The sequence below is a fragment of the Lipomyces arxii genome, assembly GCF_038497795.1.
Source record: "Lipomyces arxii strain Phaff 12-163 unplaced genomic scaffold V1512scaffold_28, whole genome shotgun sequence".
Classification (NCBI taxonomy): Eukaryota; Fungi; Ascomycota; class Lipomycetes; order Lipomycetales; family Lipomycetaceae; genus Lipomyces; species Lipomyces arxii.
Genome location: NW_027117727.1, coordinates 35,617 through 49,186, shown reverse-complemented (window position 1 = coordinate 49,186; position 13,570 = coordinate 35,617). Strand labels below are relative to the sequence as shown.

The 13,570-nt window shown below is 42.2% G+C and overlaps 6 protein-coding genes across 6 annotated transcripts; 4 read left to right on the top strand and 2 right to left on the bottom strand.

Annotated features, from left to right (window-relative positions):
- Positions 1-15: 15 nt before the first annotated feature.
- On the top strand, positions 16-1,436 carry V1512DRAFT_230322 (Uroporphyrinogen decarboxylase). The gene is made up of 5 exons (XM_066913950.1): positions 16-110; positions 161-195; positions 251-275; positions 327-838; positions 888-1,436. The coding sequence occupies exons 1-5, from the start codon at positions 50-52 to the stop codon at positions 1,350-1,352; spliced, it is 1,098 nt and encodes a 365-aa protein (XP_066769373.1). The 5' UTR covers positions 16-49; the 3' UTR covers positions 1,353-1,436.
- Positions 1,360-3,023, bottom strand: V1512DRAFT_267826 (uncharacterized protein). The gene is made up of 5 exons (XM_066917357.1): positions 2,481-3,023; positions 2,098-2,433; positions 1,822-2,049; positions 1,585-1,774; positions 1,360-1,533 (listed from the first exon to the last, which is right to left on the bottom strand). The coding sequence occupies exons 1-5, from the start codon at positions 2,795-2,797 to the stop codon at positions 1,411-1,413; spliced, it is 1,194 nt and encodes a 397-aa protein (XP_066769372.1). The 5' UTR covers positions 2,798-3,023; the 3' UTR covers positions 1,360-1,410.
- A 102-nt stretch (positions 3,024-3,125) lies between these two features.
- Positions 3,126-5,673, top strand: V1512DRAFT_281435 (uncharacterized protein; the record flags this gene model as incomplete). The annotated part of the gene is made up of 10 exons (XM_066918000.1): positions 3,126-3,181; positions 3,232-3,304; positions 3,352-3,514; positions 3,565-3,963; positions 4,012-4,776; positions 4,822-4,973; positions 5,018-5,281; positions 5,329-5,414; positions 5,459-5,499; positions 5,546-5,673. The coding sequence occupies 10 exons, from the start codon at positions 3,126-3,128 to the stop codon at positions 5,671-5,673; spliced, it is 2,127 nt and encodes a 708-aa protein (XP_066769371.1).
- A 31-nt stretch (positions 5,674-5,704) lies between these two features.
- On the top strand, positions 5,705-9,154 carry V1512DRAFT_230313 (uncharacterized protein). Its single transcript, XM_066913949.1, has 5 exons — positions 5,705-6,529; positions 6,580-7,051; positions 7,098-7,172; positions 7,222-7,449; positions 7,499-9,154. The coding sequence occupies exons 1-5, from the start codon at positions 6,007-6,009 to the stop codon at positions 8,805-8,807; spliced, it is 2,607 nt and encodes an 868-aa protein (XP_066769370.1). The 5' UTR covers positions 5,705-6,006; the 3' UTR covers positions 8,808-9,154.
- V1512DRAFT_267815 (glycosyl hydrolases family 38 N-terminal domain-containing protein) lies at positions 9,155-13,133 on the top strand. The gene is made up of 3 exons (XM_066917356.1): positions 9,155-9,379; positions 9,436-10,163; positions 10,212-13,133. Exons 1-3 carry the CDS (start codon positions 9,255-9,257, stop codon positions 12,659-12,661), a joined length of 3,303 nt encoding a protein of 1,100 aa, XP_066769369.1. The 5' UTR covers positions 9,155-9,254; the 3' UTR covers positions 12,662-13,133.
- V1512DRAFT_293167 (Fcf1-domain-containing protein) lies at positions 12,683-13,549 on the bottom strand. Its single transcript, XM_066918322.1, has 3 exons — positions 13,431-13,549; positions 13,291-13,380; positions 12,683-13,241 (listed from the first exon to the last, which is right to left on the bottom strand). The coding sequence occupies exons 1-3, from the start codon at positions 13,516-13,518 to the stop codon at positions 12,880-12,882; spliced, it is 540 nt and encodes a 179-aa protein (XP_066769368.1). The 5' UTR covers positions 13,519-13,549; the 3' UTR covers positions 12,683-12,879.
- Positions 13,550-13,570: the final 21 nt, after the last annotated feature.

The following is a 13,570-nucleotide window of genomic DNA, read 5'->3' as shown; positions in this document are numbered from 1 at the left end:
AGATTTTACGACTCGAATTAAAGACATTCTTTTAACTAAAAACAAAGAAATGGGAAAAATGGTTGAGTTTAAACCATTGAAAAACGATTTGATTCTTAGGGCAGCTAGAGGTATTTTTCATTGGAGATGCCAATAATGCATATAACTAAATTAAGTATAGGCGAGAATGTCGAAAGACCACCGGTTTGGGTGATGGTATGATATTATAAGTGATCAGTAGGTTTATAAAGCTAAATATGGTCAATTATAGAGACAAGCAGGTCGTTATCTTCCTGGTAAGTTTGCAATTGTAATGCAGTTAACAGAACCATTTTAATTGCAAAAAGAATATCATGTTGTTAAGGCCAACAACGATTTCTTCACATGCTGCAGAAATCCAGAAATAGCGTCTACAATTACGATACAGCCAGTAAATCACTATAATGGAGTTTTAGATGCTGCCATTATTTTCAGTGACATTATGGTGATTCCTCAAGCCATGGGTATGAATGTCGAGATTTTGGATAAAATTGGACCACATTTCACTGATCCTCTAAGAGAGCCTTCAGAGATGGAGACGAAACTAACAAAAGAGGTGGATGTTCTGAAAGAACTTGACTGGGCCTTTAAGTCAATCACGGAAACTCGCATCAAGCTGGAGGGCAGAGTGCCACTATTGGGCTTCTGTGGTGGTCCCTGGACATTGATGGTGTACATGATTGAAGGTGGTGGTACAAAGCTTTTCAGATATGCAAAGACTTGGTTGTATGAGCATCCGGAAGCTTCTCACGAGTTGCTAGACAGAATCACTGGGGTTGCAATCGAGTTTTTGGCACAGCAAGTTGTCGCTGGCGCTCAGGTATGCCATATAGATGCGTTTTGAATTGTGAGGATTGACTGCTGTGTAGATGGTTCAGGTTTTTGAGTCATGGGCAGGAGAATTGGGCCCGGCTGAATTCAAGGAATTCTCGCTGCCATATCTTAAGCGGATTAGTAAAGGCTTTAAGAAGCGTTTGGTGGAGCTGGGAATCACTGAACACATTCCAATCACTGTATTTCCCAAAGGAGCAATGTACTCGCTTGATTGGCTGGCGGACTGTGGATACGATGTCGTCTCGTTAGATTGGACTATAGACCCGGTCGAGGCGGTCAAGATTGTGCGTGGTCGTGTGGTGTTACAAGGCAATCTCGATCCTGGTGTAATTTATGGCTCTAAGGAGATTATTTCCAAGAAGACCGAGGAAATGATTGCTGGTTTTGGAGGAGGTAAACAGGGATATATCATAAACCTTGGTCATGGTACTCAGCCATTCATGGATCCAGCTAAATTAGGCTGGTTTCTCGAGGAGTGTCAAAGAGTAGGGTCAGCATAGACCAAAGTTTGCATAATAGCAGTTAATTCTTAATTAAAACTCAATAGAGTAATTCAAATTAATGCTCAGCATGTTTTCGCACAAGACCTACCGGTCGTATCGCCGTCACGGTTTCTTGAGAACAAATTGTGAATGAACTGTTTCGAGACAGACAATTTGAAATCTCGACATCCGGTGTCATCTGAAAAGTGGTTAGCGGGTGTTTTAGAAATCAAATTTATAGCGTCATTACCGTGCCATCTTCAAGCAACCTATACAGACGCACAACGTCTGCATCACCGACATCTGATGCCTTGCTAATCCATATTAACCCACCAGTTCCAGTGGCTGCAATGTCTGCTAAACTTTCTTCACACGCATTAATATACAGTAGATTTGCTTTTGATTCGCCGCTCAGCTTGAGTATGAAAAGCTTTTCGGCCCTGCACAAAATTAGTAATTGCCTTTTGCGATGAATGAGATTACAAACGTTTCGTTATATACAAGAATCATTTGTAGTTCAGGAACCTGCCACATTCCTGATACGGCAACATTTTGAGTACTAGGCTCGTCGGCTGAGGGGAATGAACGTGATTTAATGTCAAACTTATCTAATAACTCTCCAGTTGACCAGTCCCAACAAGCTAAAAAATCATCTCCGCCACCAGAAATTAAAATATTCGGTTGCCATAACGGCACTAAAAGCTGTGACACATATCTAGTCATAAAGTTAGTCTTTGTTGGATTTGAGTTACAGGTGGTATACTGCTCATGGCCAAAGCAGAACCTCTCAATAATGAAGGCCTGAGGAAACTTGGAAACGCGTATATGCTCGTCTCTGTCGCTAGTGATAATATGCGTGTCGCCATCCTTGTCCTCCACTACTGTCAAGTCCACTAACATTGAGACATGGCCAAGAATTGGTTCGATGTCTCCGCCACTTTCGGTCTCAGATTCCGATAACTTAGATATCGCGCTGGTAGATGTTGCATTCGTATCAGCCAATACAGGCACAGAATAAACATCGCCAAATTTATCGCCTAGTAAAATTGTAGAACTGTCCCTTGTAACTGCAATGGCCGAGGGCCTTTTTGGGAACGGACTATGAAATGTTAGGGAAATTGTCTGTGGAGTAAAAAAAATCTCTACCGTGTGCTCAGCAGTTGAAGGGTTTTTGATGAAAAAACAAGTAATGATTTACTTTCATCTGTGCTTGCAACAGCGTACTCTCCATCGGCCGTGCATGTTAACGTCCGTATGTTATCTGAAAGTTTCTGATCTGCCTTGATCTTCTTCTTGCTAGGCTCGTTATTAAAGTCATTTTGTGTTTGAACTGATGTTGATGGTAACCATTCTAGCAACAGCTCTTGTGAACCAACGTCAAACTTTTGTATCCGGTCTTCCACAGCCAAAAACAAAGCATTGTATTTTGAGTTATACACCAATTTTTGAGCTGGATGCTTCATGGTGAGTTTCTTTCAAAGTTATAGTATATAAAGCCTCTCTACTGAATAATACCAAAAACAAATCAATTCGCGCACACAAGTCAATCAAACAAAATAATGCAAAATCGAATGAGTTCACGATCTTTGAAATTTCGAAATTTTTGAACTTTCAATGTGCGGCTCAAAAAGCGTGACCGCGCGTTTAGGGCGCGTGTAATTTAAGCACGTCGCGCGACTTAAAGTGATATTTTGCCTTCGGTTGTTTGAGTACTACCTTTTAGGGTTAGAGTGGCTTATATTCGTTCAATTCACAAGAGAATTTTGTACATTGTGATACCACTAGCTTAAAATGCTTGCTGAGGAGAAGGCAGTGCAAATTCCACCGGTTTTTGTTCGATCACGGCAGTAAGTATTAAATATACTTATTGGAACGGGGGATCTTATGATTTCACTAGAAAGAGACGGAAATTGAGCTCTAGTATTGACGGTGATTACACACGAGATATCTTAAGTGAATCTTGTACGGAGGTACTAGTATGCCAGCATTTCGTTATTTATTTGCTAATCGTGGTTAGAAAGAGACTGTCCAGTCGGAAGAAAGCATGCAAGTAAACCCCACTTGGGGTGGCCTATACATTGATGCTTTCATGAGCGCTTTAAATACAGTTTTGGAGCATGAGAGTTATTTGTTCGATGAGAATGAGCTAGAAATATTTGAACAGTTTAAAAATCTTCAAGGTGTGTTGCAAGCAATCGAACTTCCGTGTCAAAAGCTGATAGCTTGATAGAGGACGCAAAACGGCTTTATGTCCGTTTGTTTTTGCGAAAACGGAATAAATGGTTTCGTCTCAATCAAATGCAATATAAAGAAATAAATGATACCATGAGCGCATTTACTAGTCTAGTCGATACTGGGTTTGCAAAGTCTATAGACACGTCAAAAGATATGACGATTGAAGTTATACTTAATTTATTTTCTGTTTCTGAATTGAAGGCTCTTGCAAAGGATCTTAACTTTAAAGGAATTAAGGGAACAAAATCGGACATTATTTCTGATATGATCATACACACGAAAAACCAATCGTGTTTGGACTGGTCTTCGACCGGTTTGAGCCTTCTGTACGATCAAAAGGGTTTTAAACAAAATCATATGGAGGCGTTATTGGTCAGATGTCTTCAACCTTTAGGTAAGCTTTTTGAAGCAGCCATCACTGTTTGAATCTGACAGTTTACAGGAGCATGTGTCATGTTGAATGACCCGCAGTGCTCTGTCTTTGAGAGAGTACATCTTGTGTATTTTCGTGCCAGACAATTAGATGAAAAACTTTTAAGCATTTTTGTGTTGGCAAAGACGTCAAAGCGTAACTATACCGACTATCTAGTATGCAGAAGTACCGAAGTATTTAAGACAAAAAGTGAGTTACTAGAATACGAGCAAGCATTACAGACTCAATTGGAAGTTGATCTGTTGTTTGATGGTAACGATACATCACGTTGGGAGATTGCGAAATGTTTGTTGGAGCCACTGTATGATCACTGGAATGAAATTGTGAGTTTAGCGAGGCGATATGATGGTGACAGAGATCATTATTTGATTCGATTTAGTGCTGCATGGGTATATACCCGTCTAATGTATAAGTATGCCTACGTGCTCTGTCGCCTAGGTCTCCACAGATACGCGCACGAAGTATATACTGCATTACTAGAGCAGCGAATATATCAACGTGGAAAACGTGGCGACTGGTACCAGCGAAGAGCTTTAATTGAAATGATGTATATGTGCGAAGAGAAAAAAGATGCGAAGGAGAAGCGGCATTGGAAATTGCAAGCACTATTGACTTGCGAGAAAGGGCTGCAAGATCCTGATACCCATCTGATGTATTATTATGATTTACAAAAAAGAATTGTTCGTTTAGAGAATGATATGCGTGTTCTGCCTAAGGACAGGCATGATTTTCGTCATATGGCCTTGAAAGAGCCATTGAAAAGAACGTTTTATGGTATGTACTGTATTTTAAAAATTGGCGGTCGTTTAAGTGTTACAGGTACTCAAATATCAGAGACGGAGATAGGACGAAAAACGGTTTGGTTAGATTTAGAGAACAACGAATGTTCCGTTGAAGAAATGTGCCTATCCAATTATAAAGCACTAGGGTGGAAAGGTTTCCATACTGAAGGTGGCATTTTACGCACTATCGTAAGTACTTCTCGCAATATTCCAAACATGCTAATTATTATAAGTTTGCCTATCTTTTCTGGGACATCATTTTTCTTCCAGTGCCATACGTTTTTGAGACTGAATTTCAAAGTGCACCGTTGGATTTAGACACAGACGCGTTTTATCTCAGTAGGTCTGGAGAGATCAATTGTAGACTAGCTGAGATTGAAAACGGAGCTGCATTGAATCTTGTGCAATCAGTGTATGACCGTGAGTCGGCGAGAGAGACACAATGCGTCGGACTCGACTGGAGTTTTCCTCTGCAAGACGTGTTGGAAGCAGTTGAGGTAAGAAGCAGAACTTGCTTAAGTACAACGAAGGTTGACCGGAATAGTGCATAGGAGGTTGTTCATTAGCGGCAATATGTAAAGTGTTTGCTGAAGACTATAGTCGCAGAACCGCAGGGATGCCGGATCTATTGTATGTTGCATTAAGCCTTGCTAAGTGTGCTCTAATGAGATTAGTTTATGGCGAACTGACAGCAAAACTTGTATGTTTTCTGAAGGTGGGTTGGATTTGCACAACATTTTGGATATGCTAATTTTCTCTAGTCAAGTCAGAGAATGACCGATTGTCTGATGCTCAACGGCTGTGGATAGATGTACTTGTGGTTTCTGGAGTAGTAGTGGAGTTATGTGCCGGGTTGAAAACGCAGAACGAAGTTAAGAATGAATTGTAAATAATATACTGAGTGTTTCGGTTTTTCTCATATTCTGTACACGTTTAACAAGGCATCCGGGGTAGTTCAGGTATGCAATTGGTGGTTCAGTAAACTGATTTATAGCTGGTATAAGGGTGATAAAGAGCGGGTTAACTTTCAAGTTCAACCAATCTTGGAGTTAACTGCAGACTATGTATGAGACCTCTCTGTATTCCGCAATAAGTAGTGTATAAATTGAAGCAAGCCAAATTTAGTATTTATAATTCTAAAGCTTGATTGCCATTCAATTAGCGACATCTTGCAGTCTAACTGAGTGGGTTCACTTTTAAGGTCTTTGATTTCATCTCAACGATGGATCGAAGTGGGATTGAGACATTATTGCAGGCTGCCGCTTTGGATCCAATGTTTTATAACCAGCCAGGTCAGCCTATGAAACAGAAATCTTTATCAAAAGCCTCGCAATCATTGAGTGCTAGAAGACAATCACAACAATTTCAACGCATCGAACAAATCGCCTCCACTAAGCCGCTGATTTCACCAGCAAATTCACCTGACAGTTCTTATTGCTTATACCCAAGCTCAGAAAACAGGACTGGTTTTTCTGTTGAACAACAGCCTTCGCAGTTTTCACTGCCTGACATGTCGCCAAATCATGAGAGAAGTGGATCCGGTGAATCCCCAACGGATCAGAAATGGGATCACTGCAATTTATGCAGCCCCACTACTTCACCACAAGGCAAAATTGATTGGATCGAGTGCAGTCTATGTCAGCAATGGTTTCACTATCAATGCGTTGGACTTACTACAAAAGAAGCTAGAAACGTTGACGAATACCACTGTCCTCAATGTTCAAAAATTTACGGGCCTTCAACTTGTAAGCAAGAATACTGTCTTTTGCATTATTTATTTATGACAACTAATTAGTGCTTCGCAAATCAAAGCGTAAGCATGCCGCTATTGACTACGTGGCCTTGCACGAAGGGGAAAGTGTTAGCTTATCGGCCGACCACCACCCATACTGCGAAATAGTAAGAAACCGCAACTTCGCCCCGGAGAAATTTGCCAGAATTAGTGGCCATCAATTGACCAAAGAGTTTGTTGAATCAGGCGGTCTTTCTGAGCCAGTTGTTATTCCCAGGTCACAAAGTGAGGGCCTGGATCTTGAGATACCGGACGGCCTTACGGTCAAAGGTGTGGTTGAAATGGTTGGACCAGAAGCTAGTGTTGAGGTTATTGATGTACCTACGCAACATGAGTCTCCTAATTGGGATCTTCAGCGTTGGGCTGAATATTATTATATGCCGGCTTCTTTGCGTGACAGAGTTCGCAACGTCATCAGTTTAGAAGTAAGCTTCACTAGTCTTGGCGAGAGCATACGAAAACCTAAGTTTGTCCGGTAAGCCTTTTAGATGCCGTTACTACAGCAGCAATAACCTCTTCAGGGATTCCGATTTACTACAGTTCTGGCCGGAAGAACTTAAAGATAGAGGTGAATGGCCCAAAGTTTCACTATACTGGTGCGTTTTTTATTGTTTAGCTGTTATAAAAGTGTAGCTGATGAAATAGTCTGATGTCAGTTGAAAACGCATACACAGACTTTCACATTGACTTTGGTGGCTCCTCAGTTTTTTACCATGTTGTTGACGGTGCAAAAGTATTTTTATTTGCTCCTCCAATACCGTCGAATCTGTCGAAGTACGAACAATGGTGTCTATCTAGTGACCAAAATAAAATCTTTCTTGGTGATTTAGTGAAGGATTGTTCTAAGGTTCAGCTCAACAAAGGAGATACTATGTAAATTGACAATTTTTGTTATTGTGCTTTTCACGCTGACATGGTTCAGGATCATCCCATCAGGTTGGATTCATGCGGTTTACACACCGGTCGATTCTTTAGTAATTGGGGGTAACTTTTTAACAGCGCGGGATTTGTCAATGGAGATTCACATAGACGCACTTGAGAAAAAGACGAAAGTGCCGCAAAAATTTCGTTTTCCAATGTTTTCACGTCTATTGTGGTACACTGCCGATTCATATATGGAAGCAAAACGTGATTGTAGCCAGATTGACCGCCATGAACTCAAGAGTTTGGCAGATTTATCTATTTATTTGCATGATGAGCTGTTGGTTGCGGCGGGAAAGTTTGGTGAAGCAAAGTCGTCGCGGATCAGGGCTGCCAAATCGGCGATTCCGTTCTCGCTTAAAGATGCTTCAAGATTTATTAAAGAGTTTGCAAACTGGGTAACATCCGGGCTGCATGTGGAGCCGTTTGAATGGGCGACTCTGACTAGTGAAGAATATGCTGAAGCGGGAAAGCCATATAGCACGTTTAAGTTCTCTAGGAGACAAAAACGATGGCCTTCTTCAGCAGCCACGCCAATACAGGCACAACCGCATTCTGAAGCCAAGCAGGAACCATCCGTGCAAACTATAATGCCTATTTGTAACCACGTTGGCGAATTACACGATGTTGAAGTCGATAAGGTGTCCAGTGGGGACCATTCGGTATCCATACCTGAGTCATTGTCAGATGAGTCTGCTCACAAAGCACCTGCTTTGGATGAAGAAGCCGCGAACGCTCAGGTTAAATCTGACAATTCGGTCAATGAGACAGATATCAATTCTGATTGCCAGTCTGCTGTTAAAAATGACAACAGAGGTAATGATCACGCAAGCGATGCTGAAAGTTTGGTAAAGCCTGAAGATTTTGCGCTTGAAGTCCATAAAAGTTTACCTACAGCGCCGCCCAACTATTTACCAAACGATCAACCGAGGTATGTTGAAGATGATGATGACGATGACGTTCTCAGTGAAGTGTCTACGGAGTTTGGCGAGGACTTTATCAATTCGATCTTATACGATGAGAGCCGAACAATTTCAAAGCCGGAGCAAGAGTCTATGGATATACACAATTCGAGTGGACGGAAGAGTATAAAAGATACTCTCTATCGTAGAGCCACGACGCTACAAAGAAGCTCACTTTCTGTGCGCCAGAAGGTTGATACCGAACGGGCACAACCGCAACGTCGCAAATCAGCACCAAGTGATTCTCGACGTGTTGTTGGAGAGACTAAATGCGTCAGGCTTGAGAAGGATACGCCTACTGTTTCAAAACGATCGAGGGGTCGTCCGCGGAAGGGTTTCACAGGCTGAAATGGCCAGCCAAATGTTGAGACAAAGTCTGAAAATGTCTACAAAGTCACGCCTGGCGGTAGCTGAGGGCAGTGGTGAAATTTTGCAGCGGCCAGTATGAGAAGCTCAACTCGGCGTTTGGTGCTGATGATGGAAGCAAAGTTAGTTGTTTTCTTGCTTTTATTTTGTACTTTATCTTTATTGCCAAGTGAAATTGTAATTATGGCTTATTATGGGGTTAGTTATGGATTCCTTTGTTTAGTTCATCAAAATGTAACAGCGCTTGATGTGTTTTATGGTACAAATGCATGTTTGTGGCACGTTTGAGTATCAGCGAGCACTTGTTCTGATAATTACGCTAGACTGGGATGTACTGAATATCCTCAACTACTCCAGCTTTGTCGTCATCACGGGTCCTTGGCCGCCTACAGCTGCCCTTTCACCACCAACAGCTTCAAAATATCAGCCATGTCGTCTGATTCTTATCCTCAATTGAATAATCGGCCTGTGGCTAAAAAAGTTCGTGATATTTATAAGCAACGCATTGATCAATTTATCAATGAAGGTCCTTATATGCCCTTTAATTTACCTGCGTATGTTTCAAATGGATAATTACTTATTGAATATGCTAACAGTTGGATTGGTTCAGTGTCATGGATGATGCCCGAGTCTCTGATGAACAGCACGTTCGTTTAGAAGTTTATTCAGTCCCTGACTTGGCTCGTCCGCCTTTCAAAGAAGCTATTAATGGCAAGTATCGTCCTGCTAGAAAGGGCGAAGCCTTTGGTCCTTCTTGGTCCACTCATTGGTTCCGTATCAATTTGCGTGTTCCTCAAGAAGATGTTTGGCTTGACAACAATATGCTCGAGTTTCATTGGGAGAATCACAACGAAGGCTGTGTCTACAACACTGACGGACTACCGCTTCAAGGTCTGACTGGTGATGATGAGCGTCCAGTTTGGCCAGTTCCTTTGGAATGGAAAGACGGTGAATGGCACACATTTTACATTGAGGCCTCGTGTAATGGAATGTTTGGTAATGGTGATCGCGACCAAATTCAGCCTCCTGATCCAAATCGCTGGTTTACTCTTTCTAACGCAGATCTTGTTGCCCCTAATCCCGATGCTCATGCACTTTACCTTGATTTTGGTATTATTGCCGACGCTGCTCGTGAGCTTGACCAGGATTCGTGGGAGAGCAATGTCGCTCTCAAAGTTTGTAACGATGTTATGAACGCGTTCGATCCTGATGACAAAAGCACTCTTAAGAGATGCCGAGAGATCACAAAATCCTATCTTGGCGATGCTATTGATGGCCCTGAAGTTTATGAGTCTGGTCAAAGGACTTTTGTTTACGCAATTGGACATTGTCATATTGGTGTGATAGGTTGGGTTGTCCTTCGTGTAACTAGCTAACGAAGTGCAGATACTGCCTGGCTGTGGCCCTATGCTGAAACCCGCCGAAAGACAGCACGTTCTTGGGCGTCGCAGGTTGCTTTGATTCGAAAGTATCCTGAGCACAGGTTTGCTTGCTCTCAAGCTCAGCAGTACAAATGGCTCAAAGCTGAATATCCCAGTTTGTTTGCAGAAATTAAGAAGGAAGTCAAGAATGGCAAGTTTAACTTTATTGGCGGATCTTGGGTGGAGAACGACACAAACATGCCAGCCGGAGAAGCCCTTGTTCGTCAAATGCTTCTCGGTCAGCGATTCTTTGAGAGCAACTTCGGTGAACGATCGGTGACTTACTGGCTTCCTGATACTTTCGGTTACTCTCCTCAAGTACCTCAGGTGTGCCGTGGCGCTGGTATGTCTCGCTTTTTGACACAGAAACTAAGTTGGAACAATATCAATCTGTTCCCTAATTCAACATTTAACTGGATTGCTCTCGACGGTAGTCAAGTGCTGTGTCATATGCCTCCTGCTAACACCTACACCTCACGAGTGGAGTTCAGCGAAGTGTCCAATTCGCTTAAAAATCATAAGAACTTGGCGGACAACCAGACAGGTCTTTTGGTTTTCGGAATCGGCGATGGTGGTGGTGGTCCTACTGCTCCTATGCTTGAGAAGCTTCGTCGTTACCGTGGTCTTTCCGACAATGTGGGTCTTCTTCCTCGTGTCAAGATGGGTCACACTGCAGACGAATATTTCGATGAGCTCGAAAGGACAACGAACAACGGTAAGGACTTGGTTACTTGGATGGGTGAGCTCTATTTTGAGCTTCACCGTGGTACTTATACCACCCAAAGTGATGTCAAAAAAGGCAACAGGCGTTCAGAAATTTTACTCCACGATGTTGAATTTATTGCTAGTCTTGCCTCGCTTACTAACAGAAACTACAAATATCCTAAGGAGCGGATCACCGATTTGTGGGAAATTGTTTGCCTTAACCAGTTCCATGATGTCCTTCCTGGATCTGGTATTGAAATGGTTTACGACGATGCTAAGATTTTGTATGCCGAAGTTGCGGAGAAGGGTGCACAATTGTTCAAAGAGGCTGCTGCTGCTTTGGGTTTGTCAGAAACCTCGGGCTCTGGATCTGACCCCGTTGCTGTGAACACACTTCCCTGGCCCAGAGAAGAACTTATTGCTCTTTCAAACGTGAATTCTAAAATTGCTGTTCAGTCTGCTGCAGACAACAAGCAGTATGCTGTCATGAAGAGCACTAGTAATGGGCTTCTAAAACCTGTTCAAGGTGTAAGGGTTAATGCTGCTTCCAGTGTATCCGTCACTCAAGTTGCGGACACGGTTTTTGTTTTGGAGAACCCAAAACTCAAAGTTACGATCAAGGATGGTGTTATTAGCAGTTTGTATGATAAGTCAGAAGAGCGGGAAGTTCTCCCTGAAGGTACTGGCTCTAACCAGTTTGTTATTTTTGATGACAAGCCGCTTTACTTCCAAGCATGGGATACTGAAGTGTACTCTTTGGACAAAAGATGTTATCTTTCTGGTGCAACAGTTTCTATTGGAGAGACTGGACCTCTTCGCGCATCCGTAATTGTCGAGCAAAAGATCAGTGATAAGAGTTGGTTGAAGTCGACCATTGCATTAGACGGTGTCATCTCGGCTACTGAGGCGATTACTAGCTCATCCTTCGTGGACATTACTACCGAAGTTGAATGGCACGAAAACCATAAGTTCTTGAAAGTTGAATTCCCTGCTGAGGTGCACTCTGATGTGGCATCGTATGAAACTCAGTTTGGATTGATCAAACGACCAACTCATTTCAATACCTCGTGGGATCTTGCAAAGTTTGAAGTGTGCTGTCACAAGTGGGCTGATCTTTCTGAGGCCACATATGGTGTTACCATCATGAACGACTCCAAGTATGGTTTTGCTACTCACGGAAACATTCAGAGATTAAGTTTGCTCCGATCGCCGAAGGCGCCTGATGGACATGCTGATATGGGACACCACATCATGAAGTATGCCATTTTGCCTCACTCTGGACCGATCAACTCTGATATTGTTCGTGCGTCTTACAATTACAACTATCCGTTGAGAACTTATTACGCTGCGAAAAATGCCGCCACATCCATCAAGGACATTTTGTCGGCCGTGACAGTCGAGGGTGATACGAATATTATTGTTTCTAACTTAAAGCGTGGTGAGGATGACGTTGATGTTGGTCTTGGCGACTTCCCGCTGAAGAACGAGAAATCTATTATTCTTCGTATCTACGACAGTATCGGTGGACGAACCAAAGCTACGCTTTCAGTCACTTTGCCCGTTCTTAAGGCGTGTTACACCAATCTGCTTGAAGACGAGAAGGACGAGATCAACTTTACTACAGCCAGGATTGACGGAAAGACGTGCACCAAGATTCCAATCAGCGTGCGTCCGTTTGAGGTTTCTACTGTTAAGATTGTGCTTGCTTAAGAGTTTTTTGTTGATAGAATTATCTGTTATCGGTTTAAGTGAAGAGATCAAAAGTGGTTGTTTTTGTATAGTGTCATTTGGCTTTGTTTGATGAAATTTGTGAGAGTTCCAATGGCGTGAAAAAGAAAGAGTATGCGGTAATATATATACAAGTTGAATAGGTCAAACGGCTAACAATTGCAACAAATCATACAAATCTTTTTGAGTAGCACGGATTTTTACGCTCGAGTTCGAGGATTATTCAATCCCGCTAATAACTTCTCCTCTTCAAACTTCCGCTTAGCAGCTTCCGTAGCAGGACTAACTGGCTCCATGATAATGACACTTCTGTTAATATAAATCATTGGAGTTCCAGGTATAGATCTGAATTGACCACGGACTCGCTGATCTTGAGTCGCAACCACGTACCGATGCTTGTTCTTTCCTTTCACGTTCACAACACTTCTCAAGCACTCTGATTGAGATAGCTGAGTTTCCGTATGATTACAACGTCGTCGCTCGAAAGTTTTAGCAAGAGCAATTGCGTCTTTCGCGTCTTCTCCTCGGTCGTATAGTGATTTGATGCAGCATTGAGTTATCACTTGATTTTGTTAGCAAAGAATAGTCTAGTTAATAATGTAAAAACGTGCTTGGCTTTATTTCACCTTGAACAACAGATCCCAGTGACTTTTCCAGGTTCATTTTGTATTTTGTTGCGTCATATATGATGTCTCCATCCACTATAATAACTGTTATTTGGTTGGTATTGACCACAGTTAACAATATTTACCTAAGACTTGATACGGTTTTCGAAATCCAAATGCTAAACAATAAGTCGCCATTTGTTTGCGATAACTTTTTGACCTTTTTTGCCTCATTTTGAGCTATTTTGTGTTCAAAATAGCTTCAGTATTTTTGTTCAAAGGCAGC